At 47.3% G+C, this 15,171-nt stretch overlaps 1 protein-coding gene across 1 annotated transcript; it reads right to left on the reverse strand.

Moving 5' to 3' along the window:
* Positions 1–341: 341 nt before the first annotated feature.
* LOC105944380 lies at positions 342–5,676 on the reverse strand. Its single transcript, XM_045146050.1, is given in 5 exon segments — positions 342–527; positions 980–1,355; positions 1,572–2,296; positions 2,423–3,272; positions 3,274–5,676. Coding segments are annotated over 5 exon segments (4,302 nt in total). The 5' UTR covers positions 5,439–5,676.
* Positions 5,677–15,171: the final 9,495 nt, after the last annotated feature.

Here is a 15,171-nt window from a genome sequence, read left to right on the forward strand (position 1 = left end):
GCCTATGGGAGGGTCTGGGGCAGACATAAATTGGGGCTGTATTGAGAAGGGTTCTGTCAACCATGTTGCCACACCCATACTGTGGAAGGTATCGATTTACAGTATTTATAGGCTTGTTTTGTGGCCAAAAATGGTCGGGGGTGCCCCACTGTGGGTCGGCTCCTAGGGCAAGGGCACACAGGTCTACCTCGAGAGGGGGCCAGGGAGTAGACGTTGATAGTTGAGATGTGGAGTTAGCTACATCTCCTGCTTGGTTCATGATTTGCCAGGTATAATTGTAAAGTTGATAGGGTGAAGAGGATAGAGAACAAGGCAACAATATACTTAACAATGTCCAAACCTTAAAAAACTTCATCATGATTGACAGAGACACAGTGAAGGCGTAGTTTAAGGGGGTTATCAGTCTTTGTCAGCTGCCAGCGGGGGTCAAGTGATGGAGCTGGTTTCACGTGAGATGCGTGGATCCAGGCAGCTATCCCGTCTACCTTCACGGCAGTGGGTGTCGTCAGGAGTACCGTGAAGGGCCCCTTCCAACGAGGTTTGAGGGTCAGTGTCGCCTCACGTAGACTGAGTCCCCCAGCTGGTATGAGTGCGGGGCTGGGTCCTTAGCCAGTAGATAGCTCTCTTTTAGCTTTGGCCATAAATCCTTTTGGAGGATATATAGCGCCTGGAGCCTGTGATTCAGATCAGAAGAAGAAATCATATCTGGGTTCTGCATTAGCAATTTATTAAGTGGGGTTGGGACCCCAAATAAAATCTCAAAAGGAGTTAGGTTAAACTTGTAAGGGGTGTTGCGAACCCGGAAGAGGGCCCACGGAAGGAGCATCGTCGAATCTGTACAGCCAGTCTCTAAGGACAACTTAGTTATGGTCTCTTTTAATGTTCTATTCATTCTTTCTACCTGTCCTGAGCTCTGGGGTCTATAAGCACAATGTAATTTCTAATTAATCCCCAAAGTTCTGGCCACCTCCTGACTTACCTGGGCAACAAAGGCAGGACCGTTGTCTGAGCCTATTACCTGAGGTACCCCATATCTGGGGATGATTTCTTCTAAAAGTTTTTTGGTTACCATTGTGGCTGTCTCTTTCTTAGTGGGGTAGGCTTCCACCCATCCAGAGAATGTGTCTATAAAAACTAGAAGATATTTATTCCCATAGTGGGCAGATTTCAGCTCGGTGAAATCAGTCTCCCAATACAAGCCTGGTCGATCTCCGCGAAGTCTCTTACCAGGGTCCGTCTGGGAGGTCTGGGCATTTACTTTTTGACATGGGATGCATTGTTTTACCAGCTTCTCAGCTATTTCTTTAAGTCCTATTATGTGATAATCAGTCTTTTTGAGAGTTTCTATTAATTTTCTAGCTCCAAAATGAGTTAGCCTATGTAGCTGTTGCAGAGTGGATTCTGCTTATTGTCTAGGTAGGATATGTTTCCCTTCTTCTGTCTCCCATCTTTGGGTACCCTTATTAAATTTCTTTTGTATTCTAGTCATATCTTTTAGGTCCTGTTCAGTATATTCTGAAGGCTGTAATTTTGGGAGGTCAATTTCTTTTTCAACTAAGGGGAGCAGATACGTTCCTTGAGCAGCCTTTTTGGCCTCTACATCAGCCATCCTGTTTCCTCTTGCCACTAGAGAGTTTCCTTTTTGGTGCCCCGGACAATGGACTATAGCCAGCTTGGCAGGCCGATGCAGGGCATTGAGTAAATCTAAAATTTCTTGTTTGTTTTTGATTTCTTTTCCCGCAGAGGTTAATAACCCTCTCTGCCGGTAGATGGCACCATGCACATGTGCAGTTGCAAAAGCATACCGGCTGTCTGTATATATGGTAGCCTTTTTCCCTTCTGCCATATTTAAGGCTTGGGTTAATGCAATTAGTTCGGCCTTCTGGGCTGAAGTCCCTTCAGGCAGTTTGTTAGCCCAGATCACCCTGTCTCCGTCAACAATTGCCGCCCCCGCCATCTGCTTACCTTCAAGGAGGTAGCTACTGCCATCAGTGAACCAGGTTACCTTGGCATCTGGTAGTGGCTGGTCCGTCAGATCAGGTCTCATTCCAGTAACCTCAGCCAAGATGTCCCCACAGCTGTGAATTACTGTGGAGTCGGGATCTGGCCAGAGGGTAGCCGGATTTAGTTGAGTGGGGGGTGCAAACTTGACCCTGTCCGAGTTAAGGAGGAGACTCTGGTAGTGGGTGATTCGGGCGTTTGAGAGCCATCGGTCTGGAGGCTGACGGATGACACTCTCCAGTGCATGGGATGCAATGACTGTGACAGTCTGCCCCAGAGTTAATTTATCAGCATCCTTTTAAAGTAAAGCCATGGCGGCAATAATCTTGAGGCAAGGGGACCACCCAGCAGCCACAGGATCCAATTTTTTTGATAAATAGGCCACTGGCTTTCGCCAGGGCCCTAGTTTCTGAGTCAGTACCCCTTTTGCAATGCCTTTCTGCTCATGTATATACAAGTAAAATGGCTTGGAGGTGTCGGGAAGGGAGAGAGCAGGTGCCTTTAAGAGGGCACGCTTGATGTCGTCAAAAGCCTGTTGTTGTTCCTCTCCCCATTGGAAAACTGCAGACGTCTTAGTCAAGGGGTAAAGGGGGGCCGCCAGGGTGGCAAACCCCGGTATCCACAGTCTACAAAATCCTGCAGATCCCAGGAATTCCCGTATTTGCCTGGCATTTGCAGGCACTGGGATCTGTTCCACAGCCTGCTTACATGCTTCCGTCAGCCATCTCCACCCTCCTTTCAGAGAATACCCCAAGTAGTTTACTTGCCTTTTGCAGAGTTGGGCCTTCTTCGCCGAGGCGCGGTAACCCAGGTGGGCCAGTTCCTTCAATAGTGCCTTTGTCCCCTGTTCACTTTCAGTTTGGGTTCCAGTCACGAGGAGTAAGTCGGCAACGTATTGGAGGAGAGTTACCTGGGGGTTTGAGGTTCGGAAGGAGGCCAGGTCCTGGTGAAGTGCCTCGTCAAAGATGGTGGGTGAATTTTTGAATCCTTGGGGCAGCCTAGTCCAAGACAACTGTCCGGAGATTCCGGAGTCAGGGTCCTTCCATTCAAAGGCAAAGATAGGTTGACTCTTTTCATTTAATGGCAAGCAGAAAAAAGCATCTTTCAGGTCCAAGACTGTGTACCAGTCCCGGTCCGGGGGTAGTGAACTCAGGAGGTTATAGGGATTGGGCACAGTTGGGTGTAGGTCTTCGACCCTTTTGTTAACCTCTCTTAAGTCTTGAACTGGGCGATAGTCATTGGTGTTTGGCTTGCGCACTGGCAGCAAAGGGGGATTGGCACCTTTTTATAACCCCTAATTTTAGAAGCCTCATTATGTGAGGTTTGATTCCTTCTCTGGCCTCCTGGGTCATGGGGTATTGTCGTACTGAGACGGGGGTTGCAGAAGCCTTTAGATTAACAATTATTGGTGGTTGATGGGAAGCCAGTCCCATCCCGGCAGTTTCAGCCCAGGCTCCCGGGACTTTGGTGAGCCATTTATTCATGTCTGTGTTAGTTTGAGGCCGTTCAAATAGTCTATGTTCATCTTCTAATTTCATGGTTAAAACATGGATAATTTTCCCATGTTGATCAGTTACTTGAGGGCCCTTCTTTGTGAAGGTAATTTGAGCTCCCATTTTTGTTAGCAAGTCCCGTCCCAATAAGGGGGCAGGGCAGCCTGGAATTACAAGGAACGAGTGGGATACCCGGCCCACGCCTAGGTCCACTGTTCTTCGGGTAGTCCATGAAAATTGGTGATTTCCAGTAGCCCCCAGCACCCAAGATTTTCTGTTGGAAATGGGTCCCTCTGATTTCAGTAGGACTGAATGTTGGGCGCCAGTGTCCACCAGAAATTGGATGGGTTTCCCCTCCACCTTCAAGGTTACCCTAGGCTCGGGGAGGGGATCCGAGCCCCGTCCCCCTCATTCATCATCTTCTAGGGTCAAAACCTCCTTTGGTTTCTTTTTGGGGCAGTCCTTAATCCAGTGTCCCTTCTCTTTGCAATAGGCACATTGGTCCTTTTCTAATTGGTGCCTGTTGCCTGGGTTCTGCTTCTGCCTAGTATCCCTAGGTCTGCCTGCACTTCCTTTATTCTGGATTACGGCGGCCAGAATTCTAGTCATGTTTTTTTCATGTCTCTTATCTCGTTTTTGGTCCCTTTCTTCCTGTTGTTTTGCCCTTCTCTCTTCTTTTACCTCTTCAGTTTCTCTTTTATTATAAACCTTTTCTGCTTCCTTAACTAAGTCTGACAGAGTATAATGGCTTAACCCATCTAGTCTTTGTAATTTCCTTCTGATATCTGGTGCTGACTGATCTACAAAATACATCAGCACTGAAACTCTTTGTTCCTCCACCATAGGATCAAAGGGCGTATACCTACGATAGGCCTCCATGAGGCGCTCAAGGAACACAGAGGGGACCTCATTAGGTCCCTGAATGACTTCCCTTACCTTGGCCAAATTGTTAGGGCATCTTGCAGCCCCGCGGAGACCAGCCACCAGAGCCTGGCGATAGATTCGGAGATGCTCCCTACCGTCAGGGGTGTTGAAGTCCCAGTTGGGTCTGATCAGGGGGAACCCGTCATCTATGACGTTCTGGAGTTGGGTTGGGCACCCGTCGTCACCAGGGACATTCTTTCTGGCTTCCAACAGGATACGTTCCCTCTCCTCGGTCGTAAAGAGGGTCCGGAGTAACTGCTGGCAATCGTCCCATGTGGGCTGGTGGGAGGAAACTAGGGATTCCATGAGTGCAGTTAATTTTGAGGGGCCCTCCGAGAAGGGAGGGTGGTTGGCCTTCCAATTATAAAGGTCTGCGGAGGAGAAAGGCCAATATTGTAGGGGTGGCAGAGTTCTCTGAGTTGGGTCATCCCCTGGTCCTAAAGGGGGTGAGGGTCCTATAGCCCTGAGTGGTAGGGCAACGGTAGTATCAGGAGACAGAGCTCGCCGACTTCGGTTCCCTGTGGCTGGGCCCCCCTGTGCCCCTTCTGGTGAGGGGGCAGGAGGAGGAGCTGTGGGGGTGTGGGTTGGCGGGTAGGGTGGTGGTGAATCCAGGAGGAGCTCCATCTGAATGTCCGGGTAAATCTTCTTTTCCTCCCGGGGGGGTACTGCAACGAGAACTTTTGAAGTCCCCGAGGGGATACTGTTAGTGGGTTGGGGAGGAATCCAGGGCTTCAACCAGGAAGGCGGGTCTTGGACAAGATCCTGCCAAGTAAAAATGTAAGGCATCTGGTCGGGGTGGCCTCCAGCCTCCTGCAAGATGATCCGTTTAACAGCCTGAATAAGATCTGGGTTAAAGGTCCCTCCTTGGGGCCATCCAACATTAAACATAGTCCATTCTCCCTCACATAGAGTTTGCCATTTTCCTTTCTTTATTTCAACAGATAAACTATGAGCTCGGCTCTTAACGTCAGTCCAGTGAGCTAAAGTCAAGTCCAAAGGGGTTGAGATTGTCTGTTCCATGTTAGGAGGGGAATAAAAGAGATAGGAGAACAAAAGGATCTGGAGAACACCGAGAACAAAGAGACAAAGGCAGCCCGATAGCTGCTCGAGTAAAAATGAAAGTGAAGCAGATGGCGGCAAGCGGGACCCAGATGATGCTTCCCGACATAGGTGAACTCGATCCGAGTTCTTCAGATAGGAGACAGAAAAACCTGTCTCCAGGGGGCAATCAGGAGCGTCCTCCAGATTGCTGGGTGGTGGTCCTCAGGCCCGTCAGCCCCGACTCAGAGCACCCAAAGGGAAGGCATCCAGATACTGAAACTGGTTGAAATTGAGAATTTTTCCAGACGACAGAGATAAAAGTACAGACGTACACAGACAAGACAGGAGGCGCCTCTTACCTCTGAGGGGTCCTAAATGAGGTCTGGGGTCTTGTAGAGTTTGCCAGCCAACGCACCAAATGTGGGGTTCCCCAGAGGGGTCCCTGCTCAGGGCTGTCTACGCGACCCCAAGAACACTCACACAGGACGCTCTCAATGCAAACCGCACGAGGTTTATTGAATCCGATGCATCGGGGCTCAACACAGATTCCTCTCGCAGGAGGGGTGAAGAGCCCCTAGCAATGGGTTTGGTCAGCTTATAAAGGCTAAAACCACAGGTATGCAGAGTCATAGGGGCTTTCCAGCCGTGGGTCTCTCTGATTGGGTGCGGCCCACGGGGTGGGCTCGTGTCTGGGGCCTTCAGATATGTGTTGACTGTTGATTGGTTGTGTCCAGGTGGGGATTTATCTTAATGAGGAACTCGAGTTCCTGGAATTTAGGCATTGTGTAAGGCATACAAAAGGTCAGGTTCCTCATGGTATGCTTTTTACAAAATGGAGGCAGTTGCAAAATGGCGGTTCTGTGATTCAGTGCAGCAGCAAGCAAGCCATATTACAGAAGCTTAAAAAGGCAGGTTAGCAGAGCAACTAGAAAACAGGGCAGCAGAAATAGGGCAACTTTTATCCTTTCAGAGAGCATTTCCCATTGAAAACTAACAGAGAAATCAAAGTTCTTTAATCTGAGAGTCTACGAGCAACATTTCTCATTGTAATTAACAGTGAATTCAAAGTTCTGTAAGCTGACTGTCTACTAGGAATAATTCCTTTGTAAACTAACAGTGAATTTAAAGTTCTATAAGCTGAGTGTCTAATAAGAACATATCCCATTGGAAACTAACAGAGAATTCACTGTTTTATAAGCTGAGTTTCCACAAAGAACGTTTCCCATTGTAAACTAACAGTGCATTCAAAGAAGTATAAGCTGATCAAAAGGCTCATTCTTTCCCCTATATCTTGATGTGTACTCTTTTGTACTCAAGCATTTTCAACTAGATAAATCTTTGACTCTCTTTGGGTTGATACTTGTACAGGGAGGAAGTTATGTATGTAATATATCCAGTTTTGCCATACCATTTAAGATAGGTAGTCTTTTTCCATGAATATTTAGTTTATTTTTTTTAATTTAATTTATTAGTTTTCTTTTCAGCAAATACAGGCAGTTTGGTACCATTATTAGGCACATTCCTGACCTACCCCCTCCCCATTTGCCCCTCCTTGTTGAGGTATATGGGTCGTGCATTGTGGAGTTAGTGCACAGTTATTGGTACGATTAATGTCTCTATATGTCATGACCCAACATGTGGCTCTGACATTCTCTCTGTCCCCTCTTCCACAAAATTTCCCTGAGTCATGTTGGGTTCATTTTTGGTCTGCTTCAGTGATGAGGTGTTGGGGGCCTCTGAGGCTCCGGCTCTCTGATTTTGTAGTTGATTTTTCTCTGTGTTGGTCTCCTTTCCCCTTGTGCTGATATCCATGTCATCAGGAAAATAGCACTCTTGCTTGTTTTGCCAATTTTCCTTAGTTTCAGCCGGGGCCCTTTTGAGGTATGATGGGGTTGCTCTCTCCTTAGGATCAACATCTATCTGAAAAAGAGAAGCAGATTCTCCAGCAGAGAGTAAGTTAGCACCAGGACAAATGAGATAGCCCTTACTTTTTTTATAGAGAGTTTAATAGGTATAGGCCCTCTTATAGCCCATGATTGATGGTAGCTTGATATTGGAGAGTGGGCTTATGTTTGGATATGGTTCCTATTTGGTTCCTAGCTCCAGCTATAGGTCTCATACCTCTGAGGGGATCAGTTAGCCAAATCAAGAGCAGTTGGTTCCCCACCATGGCTGTGTGCCACTATTGCACTTGTGTGGGCATCACTCCAGGTTATTTGCTACTAAGGACATTGCACCATGATTTGCTTAGAAAGATATTGCTCGTTTCCCACAGTCACAAATGAGCACCTTCTGGCAATAGACATGCTGACTGTCTGTGGACTGACTCTCCTGGCTTCCAGCCGTGCTTTACCATTTTATGTTTCAGATGCATATGGTGTCATCAGCAATAGGGTCTTCCCACTAACCTTTGCTGGGTCATCAAGTACAATGACAGAAATCTGTCATTCTTTTAGAAAACCTGATCAAAAGCTCATTGTAGGTGATTAGACAGTGTCCCGTAAGAAAATGAGGGAAAAATGTAACTAATATATAGGAGAGAGAGGGGGAGAGGGAGGGAGGGAAGATGTAGAGGATTTAGATTAAACTCTATCCTACCCTCTCCAGTATCTTGTGGTTCAGGTGTTTCCTGTAAGGGCCTAGTGAAGGTTCAACCATTTGATCTGCCTTTTAGGAAGTAGAATTTTATGGTACCATTGCCTTTTGGATCTACATTTGGGTTTCCTACCCTTTTGATGCCCTCCCCTCCCTCCCCATCATTCCTACTGTCTAGTCCATGAGATGCTTGCTGGGTGTGTAATGCGGCGAACTCCCTGACCAGCAGGAGAAGAACGACCAGCAAACAAAGATCCTTCTCGATCACACTTTATTGGAGAGCCTCTTGGTTAACAGGAAAGTTGATGGCGAAGGGGCCGGGGAGCAGGAGTGTAGCTGCTTTTATAGTGTGTAATACTACAAGACACCTACGGATTGGCTGCCACCTGCTCACCCACCACCCAGGGCCACGGGATAGGCCCAGGATGCATTACATCATGTGCACGTGCAGCATCAAGCAAGACTGTCGCCAGGATATGACCAAGTAGGGAGTTGTTCATCACGACTCTCAGTAGGATGTCAGCGCCATCTTGTAATGGCGTCTGTAGCCGCTCCCTGCAGCTCCCCCTTTTTTGTTTAATAAAATGGCCAAGCGTAAATAGAAAACATGCCTTCCCGATCAGGTCTGCACCTCATGATGTGTTGACCGATCAAGGGAAGAAGTCCAACCTCCCCTTCCTCAGTGCAATGGGACAGGTCCCCTGAGAGTGCAAAGGCGGCGGTCAAATGAAAGCTACCATATTCCTGCCCATCCTCGTGCAATGGGTACTCTGAGACCCCAAGGGTGCAAGGGCCAGGGGAGCTATTTTCCCTTTAATGCTGCCAGCCAGATTTGGGGAGAGGAGCCACATTCTAAGGCAGCGAGCGCTTGTGAAATGACCATTTTATCTCTCCTAGTTTGGGTTCGCAGGCGACAGACCAACCATAGGCAAAGCACACACCCTCCTAGGCAGCACACCAGAAACATTCCAGTTCCTACCCATTCCTTGAAATAGGAGAATGCAGATGATATCCAAGAAGTAAAGCCTTTTGCCAAGCTAAGATCCACTCGTGTGGAGTTAATATGTACTATAGCTTGTCTTAATTCCTCCAATTCCCTATCAAATTCCTTAGACCAATTTTGTGAGAGGGCTAGCGACAAACTACGAGACAGATTAGCAGCTCTGGTGAAGTTTTCATAAGGGACACTAGTAACACACAATGCATTATACTTCCATTCACATCCCAGCTGAGCTAGCTGCCAAAGGATATCAACCTGTTCTTGGACTAAATCTATTCTTTGGTTTAAAATTTGGATACCACCCTTTAAGTGAGAATTTAAAGCTGTCTGAGTGTCTAAGGCCTCTGAGGCAGAAGTAGCCAAGTTATTCAAAGTTTCAGCCGTCTGTACTGAGGAAGCTATGGCCACACCCGCCGCAGTAGCGGCAGCAGCTATCGCAGCCATGGCTGCTATAACTGCTGCTGTGATGCCAAAATCCCTTTTATTCCTAAATAAAGTCAGCGTGCTGGGAGCTTCCACAGGCACAGGGACCCAGCGAGGGACCCTAAGGACCATAGCATTCTTAAACTTTGGAGCATCCCAGCATTGGGACAAGAGGCAGGAGGTATTGGAGCAACTACTAAAGGAGGAATTACTGAGGACAAACATAAACGGTGGGTGAACGCAAACTGGTGCCGGGGAGAAAGTAGCATTTCTTGTGTTAGTTTGGCACCCATGTCCAATGCTCATAATTCCCCCTGTGGTGTTGATAATTTTGTATAAAGCACCCCAGTTCTCATCAGCTTCCTCCACCACCTGCTCCTTCTCACTAAAGACTGTAGTCACATTATTACAAACAACTTGTCCTCCCTGTAATAACACAAAAGGTGTGAAATCAGTACAGCTTCCATTTGTTCCACACAAAATCCACTTTGAAAATGGATTATACCTTCTATCTTGTCTGAAAAATCCCCCAGTCCATAAGGCCGGATAGGGATGGGGACCCCTCATGTCCGGGGAGAAATTAAAGAGTTTTCCCTTACTCGTCCAGCCAACACTGGTAGACTGACAGTCAGACCACGGCCAGGTTTCCCCTTCATCACTTCCCCAACAATGAGGAGCAAGTCGTGGTTGGTATGCTTTGTCTGAAATGTTTACACCAACCAGAAATGTTCCATTAAGCCAGATTGCCAATTCAGTATAGGTATAGTTACCAAATTTATATTGGGAAGTCTTATTCTCTGGACTATACCAATCATTACGTCTCTGTTGGTCATTTCTTTCCCAAATCATGTCCCCGTGGAACCAAGCAAAGGCTTGTTTCTTTAAGACCATACAGTCCTCATAAGTTGGATCAAGCATAAAGCACAATGTTCCCAATGCCTGGAAACTCCGCTGTTCTCCGAGAGAGACAGAATAGGTGTCCTTCCTCACCATGGGGAGACCCAGTTCCTTCTGTGTTGTAAAGAAACGGGGAAAAACCACAGCAGAGTGATACACTGGCATGGGTTTGGGAAATGCAGACATAATGCCCCAACGCTGTTCTCCCCTACATTCCAGGCACAGGATGAGGATCATCAATAAGGCTCTCCTTTTCTCCATCCTTCTCTCCATCCTGGTAGGCATCTCTGTCTCCAGGAGCCTCCTGTTGGGGTCGGATAATTGTTTTCACCAAGCGAGCCGGAACCCAAAGCGGAGAATCTTGGTCCTGTGGAAAAACACAAACAGCTCCCCTGGATCTTAACATCACAAGATCCGGTCCTTTCCATTTATTATCTAAGACATCCTTCCACATCACCATTTCACGGGGCATGGGAATCTTAGATTGACTGTGTCTTTCCGCTGTACTTTTACCATATGGATCCAAAATCAAAAAATTAAGAGTGAAGAGGGCTAAAGAAACTCTTTCCTTAGGGGTTGCATCCTCTGCTATTCCCCTTTTTTGTTTAAATAAGAGGGCTTTTATGGTTTTATTTGCTCTTTCTACTATACCTTGGCCCTGTGGGTTGTAAGGAAGGCCAGCGGCATGAGCTACCTGCATTTGTGCGCAAAAGGCTCGAAAACCAGCAGATGTGTATGTTGGGCCATTATCAGTTTTTAAATGGCGTGGCTTTCCCCAAGCAGCCCAGGCCTCCAAACAATGAGTCTTGACATGAGAGACCTTTTCACCTGCCAATGGAGAGGCGAGAATAATGCCTGAATAGGTGTCCACTGAGACATGTAGGTATTTTAATCTTCCAAACTCTGGAAGATGTGTCACATCCATTTGCCAAAGGTCTCTAGGACATAGGCCTCGGGGATTAACGCCCACATGTGGGGAAGGCAAAAAGGTGACACAAGATTGGCAAGATTTTACAATATCCCGCGCTTCATTTCTGGAAATAGGAAATTTTAGTCTTAAAGTATTTGCAGGGACATGATATAGTCTATGGAATTCTGTCGCTGAAGCCTTTGGATCATCCAAGGAGATCAGGGCTAGCCTAGCGGCCCAATCCACAAGGTCATTAGCCTGTGACAAGGGGCCAGGCAGTAGTGAATGAGCTCGAATATGAGAAACATAAAAAGGGCAAGTTCGCTGCAAAATTAAAGATTGAAGTTGTAAAAGAATATTAGACACTAGACTAGTAGAGTGAACTGAAGCAGCGATCTCTAAATTAGCCACTGCATTGGCCACATACAAGGAATCTGTAAACAAATTAAAGGAAGTGGGGAATGTCTGAAATACCTCCAAGACTATTAAGCATTCAACAATGCGAGGAGAGTCAGGTCTGAACATTCTTACTATAGGCTCTGATCCCTGTACCAGGTAGGCCCCACGATTAGACTTTAAGCCATCAGTAAAGATGGCAGGGGCTGATGTAATAGGCTCCTGAACAGTGATTTTAGGAAAGTAAACCAGATTGTTTTCAACAAAAGACAAAATAGGGCTCTTTGGGTAATGATTATCTATGACATTTGGGAAAGCACACATGAGAATGCTCCAATCATCCACAGTGCCAGACAAAACTTTTACTTGTTCCTTAGTATAGGGAATAATAAGCCTGTCAGGCAGCTTTGCAAAATGTATTAAACAATATTTAAGCCCCAAGCAAGCTTGTCGAGCGACCAGCTGTGGGAAATATTGGAGAGTGCGAGCTCCTAAAGAGTGCCCATGAAGCCACAATAGAGGCCCCTCCTGCCAGAGCACTCCTGTAGGGACATCCTTAGTTTTTAGGATGCATAAAAGTAATGGTTTAGACGGATCAAATCTATCAAGCTGTGCTTTAGTAAGTGCCTCTTCAATCTTATTAAGCGTCTCACGGGCAGGCTGCGTGAGTGTGCGAGGAGACAGGACATCGGGGTTGCCTTCAAGAATATAAAAGGGTGGCAGCAACTCCAAGCGAGGCACATGGAGAAAACCCCTTAGCCAATTAATATCTCCCAGCAACTTTTGAAAATCATTAAGAGTATGTAAATGAGAGGTGCGGATGCACATCTTCTGTGGTCCCACAGAGCGAGGGCCAATGACCGTCCCCAGAAAAGTAACAGAGTCTGTCTGTTGAACCTTCTCAGGGGCTATCATTAAGCCATGATTCTCTAATGCTTGAACGACTCTTTGGAAAGAGGTATGTAGAATAGTCAATTCAGGGGCTGTTAACAAAATATCATCCATATAATGAATCATACAGAGAGAGGGGAACTCTTGACGGACAGAGGCCAAGGCGGTGTCCACAAATAGCTGACACATAGTAGGGCTGTTAGCCATTCCCTGTGGCAGCACACACCATTGGAAACGAGCATCCGGCCTCTCATGATTGACTGAGGGAAGAGTGAAAGCAAAACGTTCCCTGTCTTGTGGACAAAGCAGTATGGAGAAGAAACAATCCTTAATATCTAAGACCATCACTGGCCAGCCCTTGGGCAAGGCAGAAAGTGCCGGCAGGCCTCTCTGAACAGGTCCTAAAACCTTCATTTGGGCATTGACCGCTCTCAGGTCATGGAGCAGCCTCCATTTACCTGACTGTTTTTTAATCACAAATATTGGAGTATTCCAAGGAGAAACAGAGGGCTCCAGATGACCTAGATCCATCTGTTCCTGAACCAGGTGTTTTGCTGCTTCCAATTTTTTTTTGTGATAGGGGCCATTGAGGAACCCAAACAGCTTTGTTAGTTAACCAAGGAATGGGCACCTGGACTTTTTCGGAAGCGGCATTTTCAACGACCCCTAGGAAAAACCCAATCCACAGCGGTCCAGCTTTTCTTTTGGAATGATTGGATCGGGGCGCCCCTGAAGGAACTTTCCTAGTCCCTGTTCTGGGACAAAGCCTTGTATTTTCATCATATTTTTACTAGCCTCCGAATAGTCATTAGTCAGGCGGAGGCGCAACTGGGATTGAACATCCCTTCCCCACAAATTGATAGGGACCGCTAATACAAAAGGCTGTATTCTTCCCTTTTGCCCCTCATCAGTATACCATGTTAGTTCTTTTGTACTCATCTGGGGTGTCTCTGCATACCCCAAACCTTGAAGGGTCTGAGAGGATCTTTGAAGGGGCCAAGACTTTGGCCAGGAGTCCAGCTTTATAATGCTCCTGTCCGCACCTGTATCGACTAAGCCTGAGAACATCCTGCCTTCAATGATTAACTTTAAGAGAGGTCTCTGATCCAGTTCCAATGACAAGCAGGCCAGGTCCACCCCTGTGGACCCAAGGCATCCGGCTCCCCTCTCCCTCTGTTCAGCAGGAAATTGGGAATGAGTAGAGGGCAAGGCCAACAGCTGAGCAATGCGATCCCCCGGTGCAATGGAGATCGTCCCATAAGGGGAGTGGCAGAGGACTTTAATGACGCCTGTGTAGTCAGGGTCAATGACTCCAGGAAAAACAATTAACCCTTTTAAAGTTGATGATGACCACCCCAGAAGAAGCCCCACAGTATCTTTATGTAAAGGACCACAAACGTCGGTCTCCAAGGCTTGGATCCCCATCTCAGGGGTTAGGACCAATCCGGAGGCGGCACAGAGGTCCAGCCCTGCAGAGCCTGACGTGGCTCTCCTGCATGAGAGGACGGAGGCGGGCCCAGTGCCGGGGCTGGGGTTTGAAGTGCCCCATAAATTTGAGGGCCCTGGGGACGAGGGCCCTTCATCCCGTTTTTTTGGTCCTGAGTAGATTGAAGGGGGGGTACAGGTAGACCATTAATATCTCTTACTGACCTGCACTCATTTGCCCAGTGTTTACCCTTCTTACATCTCGGGCAAGTACCCGGCGGCCTCTGCTTCCACCCCTCCTTTACTGGCGGGGCGGATTGTTCACCTCTGGGGCATTGGCGTCTAAAGTGTCCTAGCTGCCCACATTTAAAGCACCCTTTATTTTTCTGAGCCTGTTGAGACTTAGTAGCTGCTAGGACCGCGGCAGCCAGCCCAGCATTAGAGAGTGGCCCCCCAATCTCCCGACAGGCTTTTACCCATGCTTCCAATCCCTGTTTTCTAACTGGGTTTATAGCTCGCTGACATTCTTTTGTACTCTGCTCATAAATTAATTGCAATACAAAAGGCATAGTATGATCTGCAGCTCCAATGGTTTTCTCTGCAGCTTCCATTAGTCTGGCGGCAAAATCTGCAAAGGGTTCTGTTGGACCTTGTATAATTTTTGTCAGGTTACCAGCTACTTCCCCTTTATTAGGGACTTCTCTCCAGGCCCAATAGTGAATATTATTAATTTGTTGATAAACTTCCAAAGGAAAGTTAACTTGGTCAGCCATATGAGGGCCAAGCCCCAAGAGCATATCAACCGTCCATCCTGGATGGCCACTCTGAACGTTTCGCCTGGCCTGTGCCTGAGCATTGTCTGTAACTAGGGCCTTCCACTCTAGAAACTGGCCTTTTGAGAGGCAAACTTTACCCAATTCTGTCCAATCTGTTGGAGTTAAAGGATCTGCAACAATCCTGCGCAACAGTGCAACAGTATAGTCCGCAGCTGGGCTGAAATCTTTTGCTGCTTGAACTAAGTCTTTTAATTGTCTGTAAGGAATTGGATCATACCTCCTCTGATGGGTCACTGGATCCTCAAATACAGGGAAAACTGAGACTAGCCGCGACCATGTTTTTGGTTTTATGAAGCGGCATGTGTCTCTAGCAGAGTTATAGGGGGGAGGTGCAGACGG

This window comes from Jaculus jaculus, chromosome 3 (assembly GCF_020740685.1).
Source record: "Jaculus jaculus isolate mJacJac1 chromosome 3, mJacJac1.mat.Y.cur, whole genome shotgun sequence".
Lineage (NCBI taxonomy): Eukaryota > Metazoa > Chordata > Mammalia > Rodentia > Dipodidae > Jaculus > Jaculus jaculus.